At 49.7% G+C, this 27,803-nt stretch overlaps 1 protein-coding gene across 2 annotated transcripts in view; it reads right to left on the reverse strand.

The window, feature by feature from the left end:
* Positions 1-22,016, reverse strand: part of CALCB (calcitonin related polypeptide beta) — a 31,238-nt gene extending 9,222 nt beyond the window's left edge. Inside the window, exons 1-4 of one of the 2 annotated variants that reach the window (XM_069738860.1) lie at positions 21,594-22,015; positions 20,638-20,733; positions 20,435-20,566; positions 4,784-4,974 (exon numbers count right to left, since the gene is read on the reverse strand). In XM_069738860.1, the coding sequence (XP_069594961.1) occupies positions 4,809-4,974; positions 20,435-20,566; positions 20,638-20,733; positions 21,594-21,724 (525 nt within the window). In that variant the 5' untranslated portion in view covers positions 21,725-22,015 and the 3' untranslated portion in view covers positions 4,784-4,808. Of the gene's footprint in view, positions 1-4,783; positions 4,975-7,248; positions 7,796-20,434; positions 20,567-20,637; positions 20,734-21,593 lie in introns of those variants that run through there. The other variant, XM_069738859.1, reaches the window with a different exon arrangement.
* Positions 22,017-27,803: the final 5,787 nt, after the last annotated feature.

The following is a 27,803-nucleotide window of genomic DNA, read 5'->3' on the forward strand; positions in this document are numbered from 1 at the left end:
AGAATCGCATGCTCCGAGTGTTGTGATTTTTTTTCTTGCATTGGCGAGTCTCAGTGACAATCGCAGTAAATCGCCGCAGGTTGTGATATTACACACACACTGAATACGCCCAAGAAGATAAATAGTGATTGATGTGAGCTGCCCATTAAGTAACTCTGGTCCGAGTGCTGCATCGCCCGGCCTTATCTACGGTTACATTATAATTATCCTCTGTATTCTACGGTGGTGTGATCCGGCCTTATCTACGGTTACATTATAATTATCCTCCGTATCCTACGGTGGGGTGACCCGGCCTTATCTACGGTTACGTTCTAATTATCCTCTGTATTCTACGGTGGTGTGACCCGGCCTTATCTACAGTTACATTATAATTATCCTCCGTATTCTACGGTGGGGTGACCCGGCCTTATCTACGGTTACGTTCTAATTATCCTCTGTATTCTACGGTGGTGTGACCCGGCCTTATCTACGGTTACGTTCTAATTATCCTCTGTATTCTACGGTGGTGTGACCCGGCCTTATCTACAGTTACATTATAATTATCCTCTGTATTCTACGGTGGTGTGACCCGGCCTTATCTACGGTTACGTTCTAATTATCCTCTGTATCCTACGGTGGGGTGACCCGGCCTTATCTACGGTTACATTATAATTATCCTCCGTATTCTACGGTGGTGTGACCCGGCCTTATCTACGGTTACGTTCTAATTATCCTCTGTATTCTACGGTGGTGTGACCCGGCCTTATCTACAGTTACATTATAATTATCCTCTGTATTCTACGGTGGGGTGACCCGGCCTTATCTACGGTTACGTTCTAATTATCCTCTGTATCCTACGGTGGGGTGACCCGGCCTTATCTACGGTTACATTATAATTATCCTCCGTATTCTACGGTGGTGTGACCCGGCCTTATCTACGGTTACATTATAATTATCCTCCGTATCCTACGGTGGGGTGACCCGGCCTTATCTACGGTTACGTTCTAATTATCCTCTGTATCCTACGGTGGTGTGACCCGGCCTTATCTACGGTTACGTTCTAATTATCCTCCGTATTCTACGGTGGTGTGACCCGGCCTTATCTACGGTTACATTATAATTATCCTCCGTATTCTACGGTGGGGTGACCCGGCCTTATCTACAGTTACATTATAATTATCCTCCGTATCCTACGGTGGTGTGACCCGGCCTTATCTACGGTTACATTATAATTATCCTTCGTATCCTACGGTGGTGTGACCCGGCCTTATCTACGGTTACATTATAATTATCCTCCGTATTCTACGGTGGTGTGACCCGGCCTTATCTACAGTTACATTATAATTATCCTCTGTATTCTACGGTGGTGTGACCCGGCCTTATCTACGGTTACGTTATAATTCTCCTCTGTATCCTACGGTGGTGTGACCCGGCCTTATCTACAGTTACATTATAATTATCCTCTGTATTCTACGGTGGTGTGACCCGGCCTTATCTACAGTTACATTATAATTATCCTCTGTATTCTACGGTGGTGTGACCCGGCCTTATCTACAGTTACATTATAATTATCCTCTGTATTCTACGGTGGGGTGACCCGGCCTTATCTACGGTTACATTATAATTATCCTCTGTATCCTACGGTGGTGTGACCCGGCCTTATCTACAGTTACGTTCTAATTATCCTCTGTATTCTACGGTGGGGTGACCCGGCCTTATCTACGGTTACATTATATTTATCCTCTGTATTCTACGGTGGTGTGACCCGGCCTTATCTACGGTTACATTATAATTATCCTCTGTATTCTACGGTGGTGTGACCCGGCCTTATCTACAGTTACATTATAATTATCCTCCGTATTCTACGGTGGTGTGACCCGGCCTTATCTACGGTTACGTTCTAATTATCCTCCGTATTCTACGGTGGTGTGACCCGGCCTTATCTACGGTTACATTATAATTATCCTCTGTATTCTACGGTGGTGTGACCCGGCCTTATCTACGGTTACGTTGTAATTATCCTCTGTATTCTACGGTGGTGTGACCCGGCCTTATCTACGGTTACGTTATAATTATCCTCCTTATTCTACGGTGGTGTGACCCGGCCTTATCTACGGTTACATTATAATTATCCTCCGTATCCTACGGTGGTGTGACCCGGCCTTATCTACGGTTACATTATAATTATCCTCCGTATCCTACGGTGGTGTGACCCGGCCTTATCTACGGTTACGTTATAATTCTCCTCTGTATTCTACGGTGGTGTGACCCGGCTTTATCTACGGTTACGTTGTAATTATCCTCTGTATTCTACGGTGGTGTGACCCGGCCTTATCTACGGTTACGTTATAATTCTCCTCTGTATTCTACGGTGGGGTGACCCGGCCTTATCTACGGTTACGTTATAATTATCCTCCTTATTCTACGGTGGTGTGACCCGGCCTTATCTACAGTTACATTATAATTATCCTCCGTATCCTACGGTGGGGTGACCCGGCCTTATCTACAGTTACATTATAATTATCCTCCGTATTCTACGGTGGGGTGACCCGGCCTTATCTACGGTTACGTTATAATTATCCTCTGTATTCTACGGTGGGGTGACCCGGCCTTATCTACGGTTACATTATAATTATCCTCCGTATCCTACGGTGGTGTGACCCGGCCTTATCTACAGTTACATTATAATTATCCTCTGTATTCTACGGTGGTGTGACCCGGCCTTATCTACAGTTACATTATAATTATCCTCTGTATTCTACGGTGGTGTGACCCGGCCTTATCTACGGTTACATTATAATTATCCTCCGTATTCTACGGTGGTGTGACCCGGCCTTATCTACGGTTACGTTCTAATTATCCTCCGTATTCTACGGTGGTGTGACCCGGCCTTATCTACGGTTACGTTCTAATTATCCTCCGTATTCTACGGTGGTGTGACCCGGCCTTATCTACGGTTACATTATAATTATCCTCTGTATTCTACGGTGGTGTGACCCGGCCTTATCTACAGTTACATTATAATTATCCTCTGTATCCTACGGTGGTGTGACCCGGCCTTATCTACAGTTACATTATAATTATCCTCTGTATTCTACGGTGGGGTGACCCGGCCTTATCTACGGTTACATTATAATTATCCTCCGTATTCTACGGTGGTGTGACCCGGCCTTATCTACGGTTACATTATAATTATCCTCCGTATCCTACGGTGGTGTGACCCGGCCTTATCTACGGTTACATTATAATTATCCTCCGTATCCTACGGTGGTGTGACCCGGCCTTATCTACAGTTACGTTCTAATTATCCTCTGTATTCTACGGTGGTGTGACCCGGCCTTATCTACGGTTACATTATAATTATCCTCTGTATTCTACGGTGGTGTGACCCGGCCTTATCTACGGTTACATTATAATTATCCTCCGTATCCTACGGTGGTGTGACCCGGCCTTATCTACAGTTACGTTCTAATTATCCTCTGTATTCTACGGTGGTGTGACCCGGCCTTATCTACGGTTACATTATAATTATCCTCTGTATTCTACGGTGGTGTGACCCGGCCTTATCTACAGTTACATTATAATTATCCTCTGTATTCTACGGTGGTGTGACCCGGCCTTATCTACAGTTACGTTCTAATTATCCTCTGTATTCTACGGTGGTGTGACCCGGCCTTATCTACGGTTACATTATAATTATCCTCCGTATTCTACGGTGGTGTGACCCGGCCTTATCTACAGTTACGTTCTAATTATCCTCTGTATTCTACGGTGGTGTGACCCGGCCTTATCTACGGTTACATTATAATTATCCTCTGTATTCTACGGTGGTGTGACCCGGCCTTATCTACGGTTACATTATAATTATCCTCTGTATTCTACGGTGGTGTGACCCGGCCTTATCTACAGTTACATTATAATTATCCTCCGTATTCTACGGTGGTGTGACCCGGCCTTATCTACGGTTACGTTGTAATTATCCTCTGTATTCTACGGTGGTGTGACCCGGCCTTATCTACGGTTACATTATAATTATCCTCCGTATTCTACGGTGGTGTGACCCGGCCTTATCTACGGTTACGTTCTAATTATCCTCCGTATTCTACGGTGGTGTGACCCGGCCTTATCTACGGTTACATTATAATTATCCTCTGTATTCTACGGTGGTGTGACCCGGCCTTATCTACGGTTACGTTGTAATTATCCTCTGTATTCTACGGTGGTGTGACCCGGCCTTATCTACGGTTACGTTGTAATTATCCATGTTGTGCAGCGAAGCTCGCGGCGTACACAGACACAGCATCGGGACCAGACATGCGGATGCCGCCGTGCCCTGGGTTAGGTTTTCTTGTGTATGTAGCGTCTTTCTTTCCGTGCGCTCGTTATCACGCCGTTATTTCTCTTCCCTTTCTGACTATCCGTGTCTCAGTCTCTGCTCTGATCATTGACAGCAGCTCGGAAATGTAATAAAAACAGGATTTGGATAAAATAAGTGTAACATCCGACGTAAAGGAGAAAAACAAAGTAGTGGGGTTCTGGTCAGGAGAGCGCTGCGGATAATCTGGCGCCTAATCTCCCTTCATATTACGCTCCAGTGCTTGATATTACACTATATCAGTGGCTGATACATTTCATGCTGAATTACATTAGATTGGGGAATTGTATTAGATACAATCCTATTATTTCCTGTTATTCCAGCCTCGCTCATCCTATTAGCTGGTGTTATGTATCATCTATGACATTACGTGCCGTGTCTATGCTCAGGGATTGCCGCCATATTACACCATGAGGCTCTGACCGTTACCTTATTCCTGCGGTCATGGCTGGCTTTAGACCTGGAGGCTTCGTCTTCTCCTGCCAAATGCTTTGGAGCCGACATTTGTGGGCACAAAATTACTCTTCACCATTCCCCCTGACCGGCTGAGGAAGTCCGCCAGGCGGTGGGTGACGCAGGTCGCCGTGTTGCACGCTCTCTTCTGTGCTGTCACGTTGCTTCTGGAGTCAAGTAAGAAAGAAACAAATTATCATCTGTGATATGGGCTGAATGTCAGGAAACATGCTGAGACTTGTAGTCCCCCAGCTCCCTACTCCATCAGTCTATTCTTGGTACATAGGGATCTGATGATCATCATACAAATTGTGAAATTCACATCAATCATAAGAAAATATCTAAAAAATTACATCAGCTGTAAAATCCTAAGAAGCCTCAGACGTGACGGCTAGTGAATTCCTGATATTGGCCACTAATCAGGCTTATAGAAGCCGGCACAGATCTAGAGAACGATCTACTCAATGCAGAAAATGTATCAACAGGACTGTTACATTGTATCACTACAATGAGACTTCCAGGCAGCATGGCGGGAATCACTAGATTGTGCAAACAGGACCCCAAACCTGAAAATACACCAACTCCATAATAAGGAGGAAATACAGAGAAAATGGAGCATGTAGGTAAAAAAATACTTATTAATAGATATACAAAAGAAAATAATATAGACAATAAAAGCCCGGAGTAAAGTGCATAATGCTGAAGGATCACCGCTGCTGTGCACCCACCAACCGTGAGCAGGGGGTGCTTATCTAATAAGAACAGTAGTAGCAGAAATTGTGACCAAATAGTCCAAACATAGTATAAAGAGAGCAGATAAATTGTGCTTACCAGTATATAACTTGGAGGATTAGCAGCATCGGACAGGACCCGAAAAGAACCCCGAGAAAACATCTATACAAAAAAGCGAAACGTAAAAGAACCCGAGAAAACATCTATACAAAAAAGCGAAACGTAAAAGAACCCGAGAAAACATCTATACAAAAAAGCGAAACGTAAAAGAACCTCGAGAAAACATCTATACAAAAAAGCGAAACGTAAAAGAACCCCGAGAAAACATCTATACAAAAATGCGAAACGTAAAAGAACCCCGAGTAAACATCTATACAAAAAAGCGAAACGTAAAAGAACCCGAGAAAACATCTATACAAAAAAGCGAAACGTAAAAGAACCCCGAGAAAACATCTATACAAAAAAGCGAAACGTAAAAGAACCCGAGAAAACATCTATACAAAAAAGCGAAACGTAAAAGAACCCGAGAAAACATCTATACAAAAAAGCGAAACGTAAAAGAACCTCGAGAAAACATCTATACAAAAAAGCGAAACGTAAAAGAACCCCGAGAAAACATCTATACAAAAAAGCGAAACGTAAAAGAACCCCGAGAAAACATCTATACAAAAAAGCGAAACATAAAAGAACCCCGAGTAAACATCTATACAAAAAAGCGAAACGTAAAAGAACCCGAGAAAACATCTATACAAAAAAGCGAAACGTAAAAGAACCTCGAGAAAACATCTATACAAAAAAGCGAAACATAAAAGAACCCTGAGAAAACATCTATACAAAAAAGCGAAACGTAAAAGAACCTCGAGAAAACATCTATACAAAAAAGCGAAACGTAAAAGAACCTCGAGAAAACATCTATACCAAAAAGCGAAACGTAAAAGAACCCTGAGAAAACATCTATACAAAATAGCGAAACGTAAAAGAACCCTGAGAAAACATCTATACCAAAAAGCGAAACGTAAAAGAACCCTGAGTAAACATCTATACAAAAAAGCGAAACGTAAAAGAACCCTGAGAAAACATCTATACAAAAAAGCGAAACGTAAAAGAACCCTGAGAAAACATCTATACAAAATAGCGAAACGTAAAAGAACCCTGAGAAAACATCTATACAAAATAGCGAAACGTACCTTGGCGTTCTTTTCGGGTCCTGTCCGGTGCTGCTAATCCTCCAACCTATATACTGGTAAGCACAATCTATCTGCCTCTCTTTATACTATGTTTGGACTATTTGGTCACAATTTCTGCTACTACTGATCTTATTAGATAAGCGCTCCCTGCTCACGGTTGGCGGCTGCACAGCATCGGTGATCCTTCAGCATTATCCTTGTGCACTTTACTCTGGGCTTTTATTGTCTATACTAGATGGTGGCCCGATTCTAATGCATCGGGTATTCTAGAATATGCATGTCCACGTAGTATATTGCCCAGCCACGTAGTATATATTACTCTGGGCTTTTATTGTCTATATTATTTACTATTGTATATCTATTAATAAAGTATCTTTCTACCTACATACTCCATCTTCTCCGTATTTCATTGTATCACTACAAGTATTCCAATCACAGGTTACAATGTATCAAGGAGGAAATAGTGTCTTACCTTCATGGATTAGTGTGTTACCTGCCTTCTTCTCCTGCAGTCCGCTGTTAACCCCTCACCCGCCCTATCTGATCTCCCTCACTACAGAGCTGAGCTTCTATTTTACAGAACACTATTAAACCACAAAACTTCTCCTTGTAGAAAAATAGGTTTATTAATTGAGTGCGGGAGCAGGCGGATGAGAGGATTTTATTTGTACATAAGCAGCAATGAAAAGGGACAAAGCGCTGTGAGCTGGAATCTGACGTAATGATGGGGGTCCAGCGCGCTCGTGTTCTAGGGTGGGGGGCTCCTGCACCTAGCTAACTGGCTCTAGTAATATATGAGGTTGGTTGTGCGCTGCGCTCCGGCTGAGGGGCCCTGGCCACGTTATCTCCACATGCATCAGCCTTGCGTTAGTTATTAATATCAAACTGCTCGCCATAGTTGGCGTAATGTTCATTGTCCATGGCGGCCAGGGCGCTTCTCTTCTTGCCAGGCGTGCCAGCACCGACATCAGTGCGAGGATAAGAGTTTAATTTGTGCAAATCCTGAGAGAGTTTCCACAGCGTGCAAGTACTCAGACCTGAGCAACGTTTGGACATTGGTCTATCCAAGCTGCAGGGGGGGAAACAGAAAAAAGAGACATGCCAAAAAACAGCCAAACTAAAGTGGTCAAGACACATGCACCCTCATGCACCTCTGCACGTCCACATGTCATGCGGTAACCAGACGGCGGTGAGAAGTGAGAGCTGCCTGCTGTAGCATGCTGAGTGTGAGTGGCAGACGGGGTGCAGGCATGCGGAGTGTGAGCACTAGACTTGGGGTACGGTCCCCGCTGCAGTATGAGGTGCAGGCATGCGGAGTGTGAGCACTAGACTTGGGGTACAGTCCCGCTGCAGTATGAGGTGCAGGCATGCGGAGTGTGAGCACTAGACTTGGGGTACAGTCCCTGCTGCAGTACGGGGTGCAGGCATGCGGAGTGTGAGCAGTAGACTTGGGGTACGGTCCCCGCTACAGTATGAGGTGCAGGCATGCGGAGTGTGAGCACTAGACTTGGGGTACGGTCCCCGCTACAGTATGAGGTGCAGGCATGCGGAGTGTGAGCACTAGACTTGGGGTACAGTCCCGCTGCAGTATGAGGTGCAGGCATGCGGAGTGTGAGCAGTAGACTTGGGGTACAGTGCCGCTGCAGAGTGAGGTGCAGGCGTGTGGAGTGTGAGCAGTAGACGTGTGGTACAGTCCCACTGCAGAGTGAGGTGCAGCCATGCGGAGTGTGAGCAGTAGACGTGGGCTACAGTACCGCTGCAGAGCAAGGTGCAGGCGTGCGGAGTGTGAGCAGTAGATTTGGGGTACAGTCCCCGCTGCAGAGCAAGGTGCAGAGTGAGAGCAGTAGACGTGGGGTACAGTCCCGGTGCAGGCATGTGGAGTGTGAGCACTAGGCTTGGGGTACAGTCCCGCTGCAGAGCGAGGTGCAGGCATGCGGAGTGTGAGCACTAGACTTGGGGTTCAGTCCCGCTCCAGAGCGAGGTGGAGGCGTGCGGAGTGTGAGCAGTAGACGTTGGGTACAGTCCCGCTGCAGTACGGGGTGCAGGCATGCGGAGAGTGAGCAGTAGACTTGGGGTACAGTCACCCTGCAGAGCGAGGTGCAGGCGTGTGGAGTGTGAGCAGTAGACGTGGGGTACAGTCCCGCTGCAGTACGGGGTGCAGGCATGTGGAGTGTGAGCAGTAGACTTGGGGTACAGTGCCGCTGCAGAGTGAGGTGCAGGCGTGTGGAGTGTGAGCAGTAGACGTGTGGTACAGTCCCACTGCAGAGTGAGGTGCAGCCATGCGGAGTGTGAGCAGTAGACGTGGGCTACAGTACCGCTGCAGAGCAAGGTGCAGGCGTGCGGAGTGTGAGCAGTAGATTTGGGGTACAGTCCCCGCTGCAGAGCAAGGTGCAGAGTGAGAGCAGTAGACGTGGGGTACAGTCCCGGTGCAGGCATGTGGAGTGTGAGCACTAGGCTTGGGGTACAGTCCCGCTGCAGAGCGAGGTGCAGGCATGCGGAGTGTGAGCACTAGACTTGGGGTTCAGTCCCGCTCCAGAGCGAGGTGGAGGCGTGCGGAGTGTGAGCAGTAGACGTTGGGTACAGTCCCGCTGCAGTACGGGGTGCAGGCATGCGGAGAGTGAGCAGTAGACTTGGGGTACAGTCACCCTGCAGAGCGAGGTGCAGGCGTGTGGAGTGTGAGCAGTAGACGTGGGGTACAGTCCCGCTGCAGTACGGGGTGCAGGCATGTGGAGTGTGAGCAGTAGACTTGGGGTACAGTCCCGCTGTAGTATGAGGTGCAGGCATGTGGAGTGTGAGCACTAGACTTGGGGTACAGTCCCGCTGCAGTATGAGGTGCAGGCATGCGGAGTGTGAGCACTAGACTTGGGGTACAGTCCCTGCTGCAGTACGGGGTGCAGGCATGCGGAGTGTGAGCAGTAGACTTGGGGTACAGTGCCGCTGCAGAGTGAGGTGCAGGCGTGCGGAGTGTGAGCAGTAGACGTGTGGTACAGTCCCACTGCAGAGTGAGGTGCAGCCATGCGGAGTGTGAGCAGTAGACGTGGGCTACAGTACCGCTGCAGAGCAAGGTGCAGGCGTGCGGAGTGTGAGCAGTAGATTTGGGGTACAGTCCCCGCTGCAGAGCAAGGTGCAGAGTGAGAGCAGTAGACGTGGGGTACAGTCCCGGTGCAGGCATGTGGAGTGTGAGCACTAGGCTTGGGGTACAGTCCCGCTGCAGAGCGAGGTGCAGGCATGCGGAGTGTGAGCACTAGACTTGGGGTTCAGTCCCGCTCCAGAGCGAGGTGGAGGCGTGCGGAGTGTGAGCAGTAGACGTTGGGTACAGTCCCGCTGCAGTACGGGGTGCAGGCATGCGGAGAGTGAGCAGTAGACTTGGGGTACAGTCACCCTGCAGAGCGAGGTGCAGGCGTGTGGAGTGTGAGCAGTAGACGTGGGGTACAGTCCCGCTGCAGTACGGGGTGCAGGCATGTGGAGTGTGAGCAGTAGACTTGGGGTACAGTCCCGCTGTAGTATGAGGTGCAGGCATGTGGAGTGTGAGCACTAGACTTGGGGCACAGTCCCGCTGCAGAGCAAGGTGCAGGCGTGCGGAGTGTGAGCACTAGACTTGGGGTACAGTCCCGCTGCAGCACGAGGTGCAGGCGTGCGGAGTGTGAGCAGTAGACGTGGGGTACAGTCCCGCTGCAGTAGGGGGTGCAGGCATGTGGAGTGTGAGCAGTAGACGTGGGGTACAGTCCCGCTGCAGTACGGGGTGCAGGCATGTGGAGTGTGAGCAGTAGACGTGGGGTACAGTCCCGCTGCAGTACGGGGTGCAGGCATGTGGAGTGTGAGCAGTAGACATGGGGTACAGTCCCACTGCAGTATGAGGTGCAGGCATGCGGAGTGTGAGCACTAGACTTGGGGTACAGTCCCGCTGCAGTAGGGGGTGCAGGCATGTGGAGTGTGAGCAGTAGACGTGGGGTACAGTCCCGCTGCAGTACGGGGTGCAGGCATGTGGAGTGTGAGCAGTAGACGTGGGGTACAGTCCCGCTGCAGTACGGGGTGCAGGCATGTGGAGTGTGAGCAGTAGACGTGGGGTACAGTCCCACTGCAGTATGAGGTGCAGGTGTGCGGAGTGTGAGCAGTAGACTTGGGGTACAGTCCCGCTGCAGTACGAGGTGCAGGCGTGCGGAGTGTGAGCAGTAGACGTGGGGTACAGTCCCGCTACAGTACGGGGTGCAGGCATGTGGAGTGTGAGCAGTAGACGTGGGGTACAGTCCCGCTGCAGTACGGGGTGCAGGCATGTGGAGTGTGAGCAGTAGACGTGGGGTACAATCCCGCTGCAGTACGGGGTGCAGGCATGTGGAGTGTGAGCAGTAGACGTGGGGTGGGGTACAGTCCCACTGCAGTATGAGGTGCAGGTGTGCGGAGTGTGAGCAGTAGACTTGGGGTACAGTCCCGCTGCAGTACGAGGTGCAGGCGTGCGGAGTGTGAGCAGTAGACGTGGGGTACAGTCCCGCTGCAGTACGGGGTGCAGGCATGTGGAGTGTGAGCAGTAGACGTGGGGTACAGTCCCGCTGCAGTACGGGGTGCAGGCATGTGGAGTGTGAGCAGTAGACGTGGGGTACAGTCCCACTGCAGTATGAGGTGCAGGCATGCGGAGTGTGAGCACTAGACTTGGGGTACAGTCCCGCTGCAGAGCGAAGTGCAGCCATGCTTACATCATGCTGTAGTGGCGTTATTACAATGCAGTCCATGCGCTGCTATTGATCTCTCTGCTCGGAGGGTGATGTCATCGCTCGGTGCATTATGTGAACGCCCAGTTATATTATTAATCCTTTCACTGCAGACAAAGCAACTGTCATTACACTACATGCCTGACTGTGGGGGAGCATGCAGGACTGTGAGCGAGGACACCCCCAGACCCGGGACCTCTCGTCTCCATGGTACCATACCTCAGGCTCACACCCCATGGTCTCTCCACGGGATCATTCCTTCTCTTTATGACTAATGGACATGGGGCAGACACTAAGGCTCTGCGGACACCTGCTGCATGGAAACAGTTATGGACTCTGAGGATGATGAGGGTGATAAATCACAGTGGTCAGGACACAGGTGAGAGGAGATCAACAGGTCAGTTCTATGCCCAGTGCGAGCTGTGACAGGCAAATACCCGGGCATCACTGTGGATCTGTGCTGCCCCCTATGTGTGGGGTCAGACATGACATGAAGATGTGCTCTGTGCTTTATGGCTCCTGAAAATTGGTATCCTATATACACCCCACATATAAAGCCTGCAGTCTACTCTGGGCTGTGCAGTGGTCCCTACACATAGAGGCTGCAGTCTACTCTGCTGTGCAGTGGTCCCTACACATAGAGGCTGCAGTCTACTCTGTGCTGAGCAGTGGTCCCTACACACAGAGGCTGCAGTCTACTCTGTGCTGAGCAGTGGTCCCTACACATAGAGGCTGCAGTCTACTCTGTGCTGTGCAGTGGTCCCTACACATAGAGGCTGCATTCTACTCTGTGCTGTGCAGTGGTCCCTACACATAGAGGCTGCATTCTACTCTGTGCAGTGGTCCCTACACATAGAGGCTGCAGTCTACTCTGTGCTGAGCAGTGGTCCCTACACATAGAGGCTGCAGTCTACTCTGTGCTGTGCAGTGGTCCCTACACATAGAGGCTGCAGTCTACTCTGTGCTGTGCAGTGGTCCCTACACATAGAGGCTGCATTCTACTCTGTGCTGTGCATTGGTCCCTACACATAGAGGCTGCAGTCTACTCTGTGCTGTGCAGTGGTCCTTATACATAGAGGCTGCATTCTACGCTGTGCTGTGCAGTGGTCCCTACATGGAGAGGCTGCAGTCTACTCTGTGCTGTGCAGTGGTCCCTACACATAGAGGCTGCAGTCTACTCTGTGCTGTTCAGTGGTCCTTACAAATAGAGCCTGCAGTCTACTCTGCTGTGCAGTGGTCCCTACACAGAGAGGCTGCAGTCTACTTTGTGCTGTGCAGTGGTCCCTACACATAAAGCCTGCAGTCTACTCTGTACTGTTCAGTGATCCTTACACATAGAGGCTGCATTTGCATTCTACTCTGTGCTGTGCAGTGGTCCCTACATGGAGAGGCTGCAGTCTACTCTGCTGTGCAGTGGTCCTTACACATAGAGCCTGCAGTCTACTCTGTGCTGTGCAGTGGTCCTTACACATAGAGGCTGCAGTCTACTCTGCTGTGCAGTGGTCCCTACATGGAGAGGCTGCAGTCTACTCTGCTGTGCAGTGGTCCTTACACATAGAGCCTGCAGTCTACTCTGTGCTGTGCAGTGGTCCTTACAAATAGAGCCTGCAGTCTACTCTGCTGTGCAGTGGTCCCTACATGGAGAGGCTGCAGTCTACTCTGTGCTGTGCAGTGGTCCTTACACATAGAGGCTGCATTCTACTCTGTGCTGTGCAGTGGTCCCTACATGGAGAGGCTGCAGTCTACTCTGTGCTGTGCAGTGGTCCCTACATGGAGAGGCTGCAGTCTACTCTGCTGTGCAGTGGTCCCTACACATAGAGGCTGCAGTCTACTCTGTGCTGTGCAGTGGTCCTTACACATAAAGGCTGCATTCTACTCTGTGCTGTGCAGTGGTCCCTACATGTAGAGGCTGCAGTCTACTCTGTGCTGTGCAGTGATCCCCACATGGAGGCTGCAGTCTACTCTGTGCTGTGCAGTGGTCCCTACACATAGAGGCTGCGGTCTACTATGTGCTGTGCAGTGGTCCTTACACATAGAGGCTGCAGTCTACTCTGCTGTGCAGTGGTCCCTACACATAGAGGCTGCAGTCTACTCTGTGCTGAGCAGTGGTCCCTACACATAGAGGCTGCAGTCTACTCTGTGCTGTGCAGTGGTCCCTACACATAGAGGCTGCAGTCTACTCTGTGCTGTGCAGTGGTCCCTACACATAGAGGCTGCAGTCTACTCTGTGCTGTTCAGTGGTCCTTACAAATAGAGCCTGCAGTCTACTCTGCTGTGCAGTGGTCCCTACACAGAGAGGCTGCAGTCTACTCTGTGCTGAGCAGTGGTCCCTACACAGAGAGGCTGCAGTCTACTCTGTGCTGTGCAGTGGGTGTTCCCTACACATAGAGGCTGCAGTCTACTATGTGCTGTGCAGTGGGTGGTCCCTACACATAGAGGCTGCAGTCTACTATGTGCTGTGCAGTGGTCCCTACACATAGAGGCTGCAGTCTACTCTGTGCTGTTCAGTGGTCCTTACAAATAGAGCCTGCAGTCTACTCTGCTGTGCAGTGGTCCCTACACATAGATGCTGCAGTCTACTCTGTGCTGCGCAGTGGTCCCTACACATAGAGCCTGTAGTCTACTCTGTGCTATTCAGTTGTCCTAACACATAGAGGCTGCATTCTACTCTGTGCTGTGCAGTGTTCCTTACACATAGAGCCTGCAGCGTACTCTGCTGTGCAATGGTCCCTACACATAGAGGCTGAAGTCTACTCTGTGCTGTGCAGTGGTCCCTACACATAGAGCCTGCAGTCTACTCTGTGCTGTGCAGTGGTCCTTACACATAGAGGCTGCAGTCTACTCTGTGCTGTGCAGTGGTCCCTACACATAGAGGCTGCATTCTACTCTGTGCTGTGCAGTGGTCCCTACACATAGAGCCTGCAGTCTACTCTGTACTGTTCAGTGATCCTTACACATAGAGGCTGCATTCTACTGTGCTGTGCAGTGGTCCTTACAAATAGAGCCTGCAGTCTACTCTGCTGTACAGTGGTCCCTACATGGAGAGGCTGCAGTCTACTCTGCTGTGCAGTGGTCCTTACACAGAGCCTGCAGTCTACTCTGCTGTGCTGTGGTCCTTACACATAGAGGCTGCAGTCTACTCTGTGCTGTGCAGTGGTCCCTACACATAGAGCCTGCAGTCTACTCTGTGTCTACTCTGTACTGTTCAGTGATCCTTACACATAGAGGCTGCATTCTACTCTGTGCTGTGCAGTGGTCCCTACATGGAGAGGCTGCAGTCTACTCTGCTGTGCAGTGGTCCTTACACATAGAGCCTGCAGTCTACTCTGTGCTGTGGTCCTTACAAATAGAGCCTGCAGTCTACTCTGTGCTGTGCAGTGGTCCCTACATGGAGAGGCTGCAGTCTACTCTGTGCTGTGCAGTGGTCCCTACACATAGAGCCTGCGGTCTACTCTGTGCTGTGCAGTGGTCCCTACACATAGAGGCTGCAGTCTACTCTGTGCTGTGCAGTGGTCCCTACACATAGAGCCTGCGGTCTACTCTGTGCTGTGCAGTGGTCCCTACACATAGAGGCTGCATTCTACTCTGTGCTGTGCAGTGGTCCCTACATGGAGAGGCTGCAGTCTACTCTGCTGTGCAGTGGTCCTTACACATAGAGCCTGCAGTCTACTCTGTGCTGTGGTCCTTACAAATAGAGCCTGCAGTCTACTCTGCTGTGCAGTGGTCCCTACATGGAGAGGCTGCAGTCTACTCTGTGCTGTGCAGTGGTCCCTACATGGAGAGGCTGCAGTCTACTCTGTGCTGTGCAGTGGTCCCTACATGGAGAGGCTGCAGTCTACTCTGTGCTGTGCAGTGGTCCTTACACATAGAGGCTGCATTCTACTCTGTGCTGTGCAGTGGTCCCTACATGGAGAGGCTGCAGTCTACTCTGTGCTGTGCAGTGGTCCCTACACATAGAGGCTGCAGTCTACTCTGTGCTGTGCAGTGGTCCTTACACATAGAGGCTGCATTCTACTCTGTGCTGTGCAGTGGTCCCTACATGTAGAGGCTGCAGTCTACTCTGTGCTGTGCAGTGGTCCCTACATGGAGAGGCTGCAGTCTACTCTGCTGTGCAGTGGTGCCTACACATAGAGGCTGCGGTCTACTATGTGCTGTGCAGTGGTCCTTACACATAGAGGCTGCAGTCTACTCTGTACTGTTCAGTGATCCTTACACATAGAGGCTGCATTCTACTGTGCTGTGCAGTGGTCCTTGCAAATAGAGCCTGCAGTCTACTCTGCTGTGCAGTGGTCCCTACATGGAGAGGCTGCAGTCTACTCTGCTGTGCAGTGGTCCTTACAAATAGAGCCTGCAGTCTACTCTGGCCTGTGCAGTGGTCCTTACACATAGAGGCTGCATTCTACTCTGTGCTGTGCAGTGGTCCCTACATGGAGAGGCTGCATTCTACTCTGTGCTGTGCAGTGGTCCCTACATGGAGAGGCTGCAGTCTACTCTGTGCTGTGCAGTGGTCCCTACACATAGAGGCTGCAGTCTACTCTGTGCTGTGCAGTGGTCCTTACACATAGAGGCTGCATTCTACTCTGTGCTGTGCAGTGGCCCCTACATGTAGAGGCTACAGTCTACTCTGTGCTGTGCAGTGATCCCTACATGGAGGCTGCAGTCTACTCTGTGCTGTGCAGTGGTCCCTACACACAGAGGCTGCGGTCTACTATGTGCTGTGCAGTGGTCCCTACACATAGAGGCTGCAGTCTACTTTGTGCTGTGCAGTGGTCCCTACACATAAAGCTTGCAGTCTACTCTGTGCTGTTCAGTGGTCCTTACACATAGAGGCTGCATTCTACTCTGTGCTGTGCAGTGGTCCCTACACGGAGAGGCTGCAGTCTACTCTGCTGTGCAGTGGTCCTTACACATAGAGGCTGCAGTCTACTCTGTGCTGTGCAGTGGTCCCTACACATAGAGGCTGCAGTCTACTTTGTGCTGTGCAGTGGTCCTTACACATAGAGGCTGCATTCTACTCTGTGCTGCGCAGTGGTCCCTAAACGGAGAGGCTGCAGTCTACTCTGCTGTGCAGTGGTCCTTACACATAGAGCCTACAGTCTACTCTCTGCTGTGCAGTGGTCCTTACAAATAGAGCCTGCAGTCTACTCTGTGCTGTGCATTGGTCCCTACACGTAGAGGCTGCAGTCTACTCTGTGCTGTGCAGTGGTCCCTACATGTAGAGGCTGCAGTCTACTCTGTGCTGTGCAGTGGTCCCTACATGTAGAGGCTGCAGTCTACTCTGTGCTGTGTAGTGGTCTCTACAGGTAGAGGCTGTAGTCTACTCTGTGCTGTGCAGTGGTCCCTACATGTAGAGGCTGCAGTCTACTCTGTGCTGTGCAGTGGTTCCTACACATAGAAGCTGCAGTCTACTCTGTGCTGTGCAGTGGTCCCTACATGTAGAGCCTACAGTCTACTCTGTGCTGTGCAGTGGTACCTACATGTAGAGTCTGCATTCTACTCTGTGCAGTGGTCCCTACGCGTAGAGGCTGCAGTCTTCTCTGCTCTGTGCTGTGCAGTGATCCCTACATGTAGAGGCTGCAGTCTACTCTGTGCTGTGCAGTGATCCCTACACGTAGAGGCTGCAGTCTACTCTGTGCTGTGGTCCCTACATGTAGAGACTGCAGTCTCCTCTGTGCTTTGCAGTGGTCCCTACAAGTAGAGGCTGCAATTTACTCTGTGCTGTGCAGTGGCCCCTACATGTAGAGGCTACAGTCTACTCTGTGCTGTGCAGTGATCCCTACATGGAGGCTGCAGTCTACTCTGTGCTGTGCAGTGGTCCCTACACACAGAGGCTGCGGTCTACTATGTGCTGTGCAGTGGTCCCTACACATAGAGGCTGCAGTCTACTTTGTGCTGTGCAGTGGTCCCTACACATAAAGCTTGCAGTCTACTCTGTGCTGTTCAGTGGTCCTTACACATAGAGGCTGCATTCTACTCTGTGCTGTGCAGTGGTCCCTACACGGAGAGGCTGCAGTCTACTCTGCTGTGCAGTGGTCCTTACACATAGAGGCTGCAGTCTACTCTGTGCTGTGCAGTGGTCCCTACACATAGAGGCTGCAGTCTACTTTGTGCTGTGCAGTGGTCCTTACACATAGAGGCTGCATTCTACTCTGTGCTGCGCAGTGGTCCCTAAACGGAGAGGCTGCAGTCTACTCTGCTGTGCAGTGGTCCTTACACATAGAGCCTACAGTCTACTCTCTGCTGTGCAGTGGTCCTTACAAATAGAGCCTGCAGTCTACTCTGTGCTGTGCATTGGTCCCTACACATAGAGGCTGCAGTCTACTCTGTGCTGTGCATTGGTCCCTACACGTAGAGGCTGCAGTCTACTCTGTGCTGTGCAGTGGTCCCTACATGTAGAGGCTGCAGTCTACTCTGTGCTGTGCAGTGGTTCCTACACATAGAAGCTGCAGTCTACTCTGTGCTGTGCAGTGGTCCCTACATGTAGAGCCTACAGTCTACTCTGTGCTGTGCAGTGGTACCTACATGTAGAGTCTGCATTCTACTCTGTGCAGTGGTCCCTACGCGTAGAGGCTGCAGTCTTCTCTGCTCTGTGCTGTGCAGTGATCCCTACATGTAGAGGCTGCAGTCTACTCTGTGCTGTGCAGTGATCCCTACACGTAGAGGCTGCAGTCTACTCTGTGCTGTGGTCCCTACATGTAGAGACTGCAGTCTCCTCTGTGCTTTGCAGTGGTCCCTACAAGTAGAGGCTGCAATTTACTCTGTGCTGTGCAGTGGCCCCTACATGTAGAGGCTACAGTCTACTCTGTGCTGTGCAGTGATCCCTACATGGAGGCTGCAGTCTACTCTGTGCTGTGCAGTGGTCCCTACACACAGAGGCTGCGGTCTACTATGTGCTGTGCAGTGGTCCCTACACATAGAGGCTGCAGTCTACTTTGTGCTGTGCAGTGGTCCCTACACATAAAGCTTGCAGTCTACTCTGTGCTGTTCAGTGGTCCTTACACATAGAGGCTGCATTCTACTCTGTGCTGTGCAGTGGTCCCTACACGGAGAGGCTGCAGTCTACTCTGCTGTGCAGTGGTCCTTACACATAGAGGCTGCAGTCTACTCTGTGCTGTGCAGTGGTCCCTACACATAGAGGCTGCAGTCTACTTTGTGCTGTGCAGTGGTCCTTACACATAGAGGCTGCATTCTACTCTGTGCTGCGCAGTGGTCCCTAAACGGAGAGGCTGCAGTCTACTCTGCTGTGCAGTGGTCCTTACACATAGAGCCTACAGTCTACTCTCTGCTGTGCAGTGGTCCTTACAAATAGAGCCTGCAGTCTACTCTGTGCTGTGCAGTGGTCCCTACACACAGAGGCTGCGGTCTACTATGTGCTGTGCAGTGGTCCCTACACATAGAGGCTGCAGTCTACTTTGTGCTGTGCAGTGGTCCCTACACATAAAGCTTGCAGTCTACTCTGTGCTGTTCAGTGGTCCTTACACATAGAGGCTGCATTCTACTCTGTGCTGTGCAGTGGTCCCTACACATAGAGGCTGCAGTCTACTCTGTGCTGTGCTTTGGTCCCTACACGTAGAGGCTGCAGTCTACTCTGTGCTGTGCAGTGGTCCCTACATGTAGAGGCTGCAGTCTACTCTGTGCTGTGCAGTGGTTCCTACACATAGAAGCTGCAGTCTACTCTGTGCTGTGCAGTGGTCCCTACATGTAGAGCCTACAGTCTACTCTGTGCTGTGCAGTGGTACCTACATGTAGAGTCTGCATTCTACTCTGTGCAGTGGTCCCTACGCGTAGAGGCTGCAGTCTTCTCTGCTCTGTGCTGTGCAGTGATCCCTACATGTAGAGGCTGCAGTCTACTCTGTGCTGTGCAGTGATCCCTACACGTAGAGGCTGCAGTCTACTCTGTGCTGTGGTCCCTACATGTAGAGACTGCAGTCTCCTCTGTGCTTTGCAGTGGTCCCTACAAGTAGAGGCTGCAATTTACTCTGTGCTGTGCAGTGGTCCCTACATATAGAGGCTGCCGTGTACTCTGTGCTGTGCAGTGGTCCTTACACATAGAGGCTGCAGTTTACTCTGTGCTGTGCAGTGGTCCCTACATGTAGAGGCTGCAGTCTACTCTGCATTGCAGTGGTCCCTACACGTAGAGGCTGCAGTCTACTCTGTGCAGTGGTCCCTACACGTAGAGGCTGCAATTTACTCTGTGCTGTGCAGTGGTCCCTACATGTAGAGGCTGCAGTCTACTCTGTGCTGTGGTCCCTACACGTAGAGGCTGCAATTTACTCTGTGCTGTGCAGTGGTCCCTACATGTAGAGGCTGCAGTCTACTCTGTGCTGTGGTCCCTACACGTAGAGGCTGCAATTTACTTTGTGCTGTGCAGTGGTCCCTACATGTAGAGGCTGCAGTCAACTCTGTGCTGTGGTCCCTACACGTAGAGGCTGCAATTTACTATGTGCTGTGCAGTGGTCCCTACATGTAGAGGCTGCAGTCTACTCTGTGCAGTGGTCCCTACACGTAGAGGCTGCAGTCTGCTCTGTGCTGTGGTCCCTACGCGTAGAGGCTGCAGTCTTCTCTGTGCTGTGCAGTGGTTCCTACACGTAGAGGCTGCAGTCTTCTCTGTGGTGTGCAGTGGTTCCTACACATAGAGGCTGCAGTCTTCTCTGTGCTGTGCAGTGGTCCTTACACGCAGAGGCTGCAGTCTACTCTGTGCTGTGCAGTGGTCCCTATATGTAGAGGCTGCAGTCTACTCTGTACTGTGCAGTGGTCCTTACATGTAGAGTCTGCATTCTACTCTGTGCAGTGGTCCCTACACATAGAGGCTGCAGTCTTCTCTGCTCTGTGCTTTGCAGTGGTCCCTATATGTAGAGGCTGCAGTCTTCTCTGCTCTGTGCAGTGGTCCCTACATGTAGAGGCTGCACTCTGCTCTGTGCAGTGGTCCTTACACGTAGAGGCTGCAGTCTGCTCTGTGCTGCGTTCAGTGTCAGCATTTTATAGGAAGGCTCCGCTCTTACCTGTTCCCGTCATTCGCCTGCTCCATTTCTTTTGCTGTCATCTGCACAAACTCTTTGACCAGTGCATTGAGTAACCTCCGCGCCTCATAGTCACTGACTGTGACCCGGTCTGGTAATGACTCCAAGCCCGATCTTCATGGAAAGAAAGGCAGGTGGTGACTGGTCTGCGGGGTCCGCACGGAGCCATCCCGACTGACACTTACCTGACTGGAGCCGCCTGTGAGCTGCACATCTGGCAAACCAGCAACCCCAGGACAGCAAGGAGGGATGAGATCTTCAGCACGACCATAATGTCCTTCCTACAGAGATTTAAGGGAGAAGCGTTGGCCGTCTGCCAGCAATGCCATCAGAGTAATGATGTGAGAGCAGCCTGGACCCCGGTACCCTGCAAACGCTCCACATTCATCACACACAACTCCCATCCGAGCAAACAAGCTTATTACAGGAAGAGTCAAGTCAATGAACCGCCGCGTACTACTAGCCACAGGCGGCCAACGGCGACTCTGAGACTGGTAGTACGCCTACTGCAGAGCAACAGGTCTTTGCGTGGGTTCCCTCCAAGGCTCCAGTCAACTGATGGCAAAGCATCCAAAGCTGGAGACTGGGTGGAGGGTCATCCTGTGCCCACCGCTGTATGGACCGCTCGTCAGCTACTCACCAGCCAGTGGTCCTTGTGTAGAGTGCAGATCACAAACTAGACAAATCCCAATGTTCTCCTCCAATGGGGGAGGCTAGGCTTTTATATGTAGCTCCTGGCTGCCAGTGTGTAGGCGTTGGATGAGTGGTGCCCAGCCAATAAGCTCCACCCGGGGCTTCCACTGGCCAATCCCCATTAGTGCACGGACCCCAAGCCTTCCAATGACGTCATCACAGTCACTGAGTATTCCATTCACAAAATGTGCCAGTCATTTTGGCCACTGACAGACTCATTTGCATTGATGTCATTGAAAAAAAAAAGTCAAAATAAAAAAAAAAACTTAAAACGTTAATGAAAAGTAAAAGAAAGACTCTCCAGCCATTAATAATTTATCCTTTCCTTACACGGCTCCCCCTCCTTCCAAAAATGACTGTATTTTCTGCTAGAAGACAGCTAAGTGAATGAGCAGCGTTTATTAGAAGCGACATCTACTGCAAACACCACTGCATTGCAGACACTCACCCGGGGACCATCGGATCGCTGACTACCAAATCCTCCAGAGGTGGGCAGCCTGGAGTAGTCGGGACGACGTCCTGCCTCCACCGCAGCTGGACCGTGGCAGAGGGATCCCACCTATACAGGGCAGCCCTCATATCTCGCCTGCCCCGACCAAGGCTAATGTCCAGGGGTTCTCTCTGTCTCAGAGGAGGACAAAGCCTAAAAGAAAGTCAAACTGAAGAAAGACATGAAATGGCAGAGAGAAAGCAAGAAACTAAGAGAGTAAGAAACTAAGGAAGACCAAGAAACTAAAGAGAGAGCAAGAAACTAAAGAGAGAGCAAGAAACAAGAGAGAGCAAGAAACGAGAGCAAGAAACTAAAGAGAGATCAAGAAACAAGAGAGCAAGAAACTAAAGAGAGAGCAAGAAACAAAAGAGAGAGCAAGAAACAAAAGAGAGCAAGAAAAAAAAAAGAACAAGAAACAAGAGAGCAAGAAACTAAAGAGAGCAAGAAACTAAAGAAAGCAAGAAACTAAAGAGAGCAAGAAACTAAAGAAAGCAAGAAACTAAAGAGAGCAAGAAACTAAAGAGAGCAAGAAACTAAAGAGAGCAAGAAACTAAAGAGAGCAAGAAACTAAAGAGAGCAAGAAACTAAAGAGAGAGCAAGAAACTAAAGAGAGAGCAAGAAACTAAAGAGAGAGCAAGAAACAAAAGAGAGCAAGAAAAAAAAAAAGAACAAGAAACAAGAGAGCAAGAAACTAAAGAGAGCAAGAAACTAAAGAAAGCAAGAAACTAAAGAGAGCAAGAAACTAAAGAGAGCAAGAAACTAAAGAGAGCAAGAAACTAAAGAGAGCAAGAAACTAAAGAGAGCAAGAAACTAAAGAGAGCAAGAAACTAAAGAGAGAGCAAGAAACTAAAGAGAGAGCAAGAAACAAGAGATCAAGAAACTAAAGAGAGATCAGAAACAAGAGAGTAAGAAACTAAAGAGAGTAAGAAACTAAGAGTTAGAAACTAAAAGTAATAAAATAAGAGTATGAAACTAAGGGAGATTAAGAAAAAGAGAGATCAAGAAACTAAAAAAGAGCAGGAAACTGAGAGCAAGAAACTAAGAAAACAAGAAACTAAGGGTAATAAAATAAGAGAGCAAGGAACTAAAGAGATAAATAATCTAAAGAGGGAAAAAGAAATTAAGAGAGTGGACAGAGAGGAGGGTGGAGAAAGAAAGAGACAAATTAAGAGACGGAGTGAGATGACACAGGAGGGAGAATAGAGAGTGAAGGACATGAGAGAAAGAGAGATCAGCTCAGAAGGGGAATGAGAAAATACATGAAGGAGAAGCGAGCTGGATAGGAAAGCGAAAAAAACACTACCGGGAATCACTGAAGGAGTGGAGATGTAGAGAGGGGAAGAGGAGGGAGGGCGCTACAATACATAGGAGATCCACTGATAAATGGAAAGCTACAAAACACAGATAGACAGAAGGCTGCAGAGACAGTCACCAGAGAGGAATGAGGACAGCAGAGATGGAAGTATGGAAAACAGGGAGGTTCCTACATACAAAGGTACATAACATTCTACCTGCCCCCACCAGTAAAGAGAGCTGTACTCTGAGCTCTATCTCTGTATACAGGGAGCTCCCCCTAGTGGTGGCTGCAGACAGGATCTTATCATGTATCTCTGTATATAGGGAGCTCCCCCTAGTGGTGGCTGCAGACAGGATCTTATCATGTATCTCTGTATATAGAGAGCTCCCCCTAGTGGTGGCTACAGACAGGATCTTATCATGTATCTCTGTATACAGGGAGCTCCCCCTAGTGGTGACTGCAGACAGGATCTTATCATGTATCTCTGTATATAGGCAGCTCCCCCTAGTGGTGGCTACAGACAGGATCTTATCATGTATCTCTGTATACAGGGAGCTCCCCCTAGTGGTGACTGCAGACAGGATCTTATCATGTATCTCTGTATACAGGGAGCTCCCCCTAGTGGTGACTGCAGACAGGATCTTATCATGTATCTCTGTATACAGGGAGCTCCCCCTAGTGCTGGCTGCAGACAGGATCTTATCATGTATCTCTGTATACAGGGAGCTCCCCCTAGTGGTGACTGCAGACAGGATCTTATCATGTATCTCTGTATACAGGGAGCTCCTCCTAGTGGTGGCTGCAGACAGGATCTTATCATGTATCTCTGTATACAGGGAGCTCCTCCTAGTGGTGACTGCAGACAGGATCTTATCATGTATCTCTGTATACAGGGAGCTCCTCCTAGTGGTGACTGCAGACAGGATCTTATCATGTATCTCTGTATACAGGGAGCTCCTCCTAGTGGTGGCTGCAGACAGGATCTTATCATGTATCTCTGTATACAGGGAGCTCTCCCTAGTGGTGGCTGCAGACAGGATCTTATCATATATCTCTGTATACAGGGAGCTCCTCCTAGTGGTGGCTGCAGACAGGATCTTATCATGTATCTCTGTATACAGGGAGCTCCTCCTAGTGGTGGCTGCAGACAGGATCTTATCATGTATCTCTGTATACAGGGAGCTCCTCCTAGTGGTGGCTGCAGACAGGATCTTATCATGTATCTCTGTATACAGGGAGCTCCTCCTAGTGGTGGCTGCAGACAGGATCTTATCATGTATCTCTGTATACAGGGAGCTCCCCCTAGTGGTGACTGCAGACAGGATCTTATCATGTATCTCTGTATACAGGGAGCTCCTCCTAGTGGTGACTGCATACAGGATCTTATCATGTATCTCTGTATACAGGGAGCTCCCCCTAGTGGTGGCTGCAGACAGGATCTTATCATATATCTCTGTATACAGGGAGCTCCCCCTAGTGGAGGCTGCAGTCAGGATCTTATCATGTATCTCTGTATACAGGGAGCTCCCCCTAGTGGTGGCTGCAGACAGGATCTTATCATGTATCTCTGTATACAGGGAGCTCCCCCTAGTGGTGGCTGCAGACAGGATCTTATCATGTATCTCTGTATACAGGGAGCTCCCCCTAGTGGTGGCTGCAGACAGGATCTTATCATGTATCTCTGTATACAGGGAGCTCCCCCTAGTGGAGGCTGCAGTCAGGATCTTATCATGTATCTCTGTATACAGGGAGCTCCCCCTAGTGGTGGCTGCAGACCGGATCTTATCATGTATCTCTGTATACAGGGAGCTCCCCCTAGTGGTGGCTGCAGACAGGATCTTATCATGTATCTCTGTATACAGGGAGCTCCCCCTAGTGGTGGCTGCAGACAGGATCTTATCATGTATCTCTGTATATAGGGAGCTCCCCCTAGTGGTGGCTGCAGACAGGATCTTATCATGTATCTCTGTATACAGGGAACTCCCCCTAGTGGAGGCTGCAGTCAGGATCTTATCATATATCTCTGTATACAGGGAGCTCCCCCTAGTGGTGGCTGGCTGCAGACAGGATCTTATCATGTATCTCTGTATACAGGGAGCTCCCCCTAGTGGTGGCTGCAGACAGGATCTTATCATGTATCTCTGTATACAGGGAGCTCCCCCTAGTGGTGGCCGCAGACAGGATCTTATCATATATCTCTGTATACAGGGAACTCCCCCTAGTGGAGGCTGCAGTCAGGATCTTATCATATATCTCTGTATACAGGGAGCTCCCCCTAGTGGTGGCTGGCTGCAGACAGGATCTTATCATGTATCTCTGTATACAGGGAGCTCCCCCTAGTGGTGGCTGCAGACAGGATCTTATCATGTATCTCTGTATACAGGGAGCTCCCCCTAGTGGTGGCTGCAGACAGGATCTTATCATGTATCTCTGTATACAGGGAGCTCCCCCTAGTGGTGGCTGCAGTCAGGATCTTATCATGTATCTCTGTATACAGGGAGCTCCCCCTAGTGGTGGCTGCAGACAGGATCTTATCATGTATCTCTGTATACAGGGAGCTCCCCCTAGTGGTGGCTGCAGACAGGATCTTATCATGTATCTCTGTATACAGGGAGCTCCACCTAGTGGTGGCTGCAGACAGGATCTTATCATGTATCTCTGTATACAGGGAGCTCCCCCTAGTGGTGGCTGCAGACAGGATCTTATCATGTATCTCTGTATACAGGGAGCTCCCCCTAGTGGTGACTGTAGACACAATCTTATTTATGTTGTGGTTCTAAATAGTTTGAAGATGTCATAAGAAATTTATTGGTGCAGAATTTTGAGCTCCAACTCAATTTGATTCTTGTAAAATGTGGATATTTCTTCTAGTGTGAAGAGGTCTCCAAATCATCTGGTGTAGATCAAATGTGCCTGATGCTTGTTAGCAGGAATAGGAGATAATTTGCAGTGCACGGACAGCCTGAATAGATGTTTGTGTTTTTTAGCAGCAAGAATGTGGAATGAGACAGAGGATTCTTATTGACGTTGAATTAAGCAACTTTTTTTTTTTTTTCTATTTTAAGTTTAATGAGTTTTATTTTCCACAAAATTGAAAAAAAATGTTGAACGTCATTTGCTGAAGCAGGAAAACATTAGAGGGGTCCACATTTGAGGGGCAGAAGTCCTATTTTGCTCTGCTGATTTGCGTATTTGCTGGAAGTGATTGATGCCTCCATCCAGTTCAGTGTGATGATCAGTAGGAGGAGATGGAGCCATCAGGCAGTGTACACAGCGCTGTGCTGAGTGTTTACTCCCTGCTCTAATGGACAAACACTGGAGCAGATGCCTCCCGGGGACCCACAAGTCACAGAGGACCTCAGAAGCCCCATGTTTACCCAGCTGGGGCCACACATCACCCCGGGGCGTCAGCACTCACTACAACTCAATATATCACTACCTGTATACATGTGAAGGCACGGAGAGTGCCCGGAAATATTGATATATGTGAATAAAGTACATGGTGGTGCTACCCAGAGAGCAGACAGTGACCACATTAAGGGAAGTGATGCATTGGCCAACAAATTACTCACATTGGCCTCTAAGCTGAACTGTACACCTCTACTGCAAAGCATTGCCGAGAGAAGTCGTGTGCCCCGAAAGCAGCAACCACTGACCTCAGCCTCCTAGAGACTCTTACTGTCCTCCGCTGGCAGCTGCTACAAGACTAGGGAAGTCACAATGAAACGGCAAATTCTATATTACTGCCAGAAAGACCCCTATAAAAATGAGTCTTTTCACCAGTAGTGACCACCATGTGATATGTAAGAGGCATCCTGACCCCCAACATGTGCTATCTGCAGAGAAATCACCTTCTCCTGGGTGTTCCCTGTGCTGCAGGAGACTAATGGGGACAGTGGAGTCTGGGGTAGTGCGAGGCTAGAGGAGGACAAGGCAGTGTATAGGGCACAGAGGTGTCTGTAAGCGGCATAGGATTCCTAAATAGACAAAGGAGTTTGAGGGATGTTTTCACAAAAACATCTAATGTGTATGGAAACCTCCTGAATATGATGAGCAGCTGTCAGATATAGAAGAATCCGGAGGATGATAGAAGACACTGGAGCGGATGGAGGCGTCCGGAGCGGATGGAGGCGTCCGGAGCGGATGGAGGCGTCCGGAGCGGATGGAGGCGAGTCCGGAGCGGATGGAGGCGAGTCCGGAGCGGATGGAGGCGAGTCCGGAGCGGATGGAGGCGAGTCCGGAGCGGATGGAGGCGAGTCCGGAGCGGATGGAGGCTGTCATGATTCCAATGGCAGGGAATCACAAAAGGACAAGCACCAACGAGCTCTAGGGTGATGGAACCTGAGCTGACCGCGACCCTAAACCTGAACACACAAATAACAATAGCCGGGGAACGTGCCTACGTTGATCCTAGACGTCTCGCACCAGCCGAAGATCTAACTTCCTCCATTAGAAGAAACACAGACCTCTCTTGCCTCCAGAGAAACTCCCCACAGAAATAGCAGCCCCCCACATATGATGACGGTGAAATGAGAGGAAGGCACATACACAGTATGAAAACAGATTCAGCAAAATGAGGCCCGCTAAAACTAGATAGCAGAGGATACAAAAGTAAACTGTGCGGTCAGCAAAAAACCCTTCAAAAAACCATCCTGTAATTACTTGAACTCATGTTCCAACTCATGGAACATGAGGAGCAATTACAGCCCGCTAGAGCAACCAGCAGCAAAGAAACACGTCAATGCAAGCTGGACAAGACAAAAATAAAGCAAACGTGGAACAAGAAAATCAAAAACTTAGCTTGTCCTGAAGATTACTGAGGCCAGAAGCTGAGGTAACAAAACACTCTGATAACCTTGATAGCCGGCCAG

Source organism: Ranitomeya imitator, chromosome 9 (assembly GCF_032444005.1).
Source record: "Ranitomeya imitator isolate aRanImi1 chromosome 9, aRanImi1.pri, whole genome shotgun sequence".
NCBI classification, from domain to species: domain Eukaryota; kingdom Metazoa; phylum Chordata; class Amphibia; order Anura; family Dendrobatidae; genus Ranitomeya; species Ranitomeya imitator.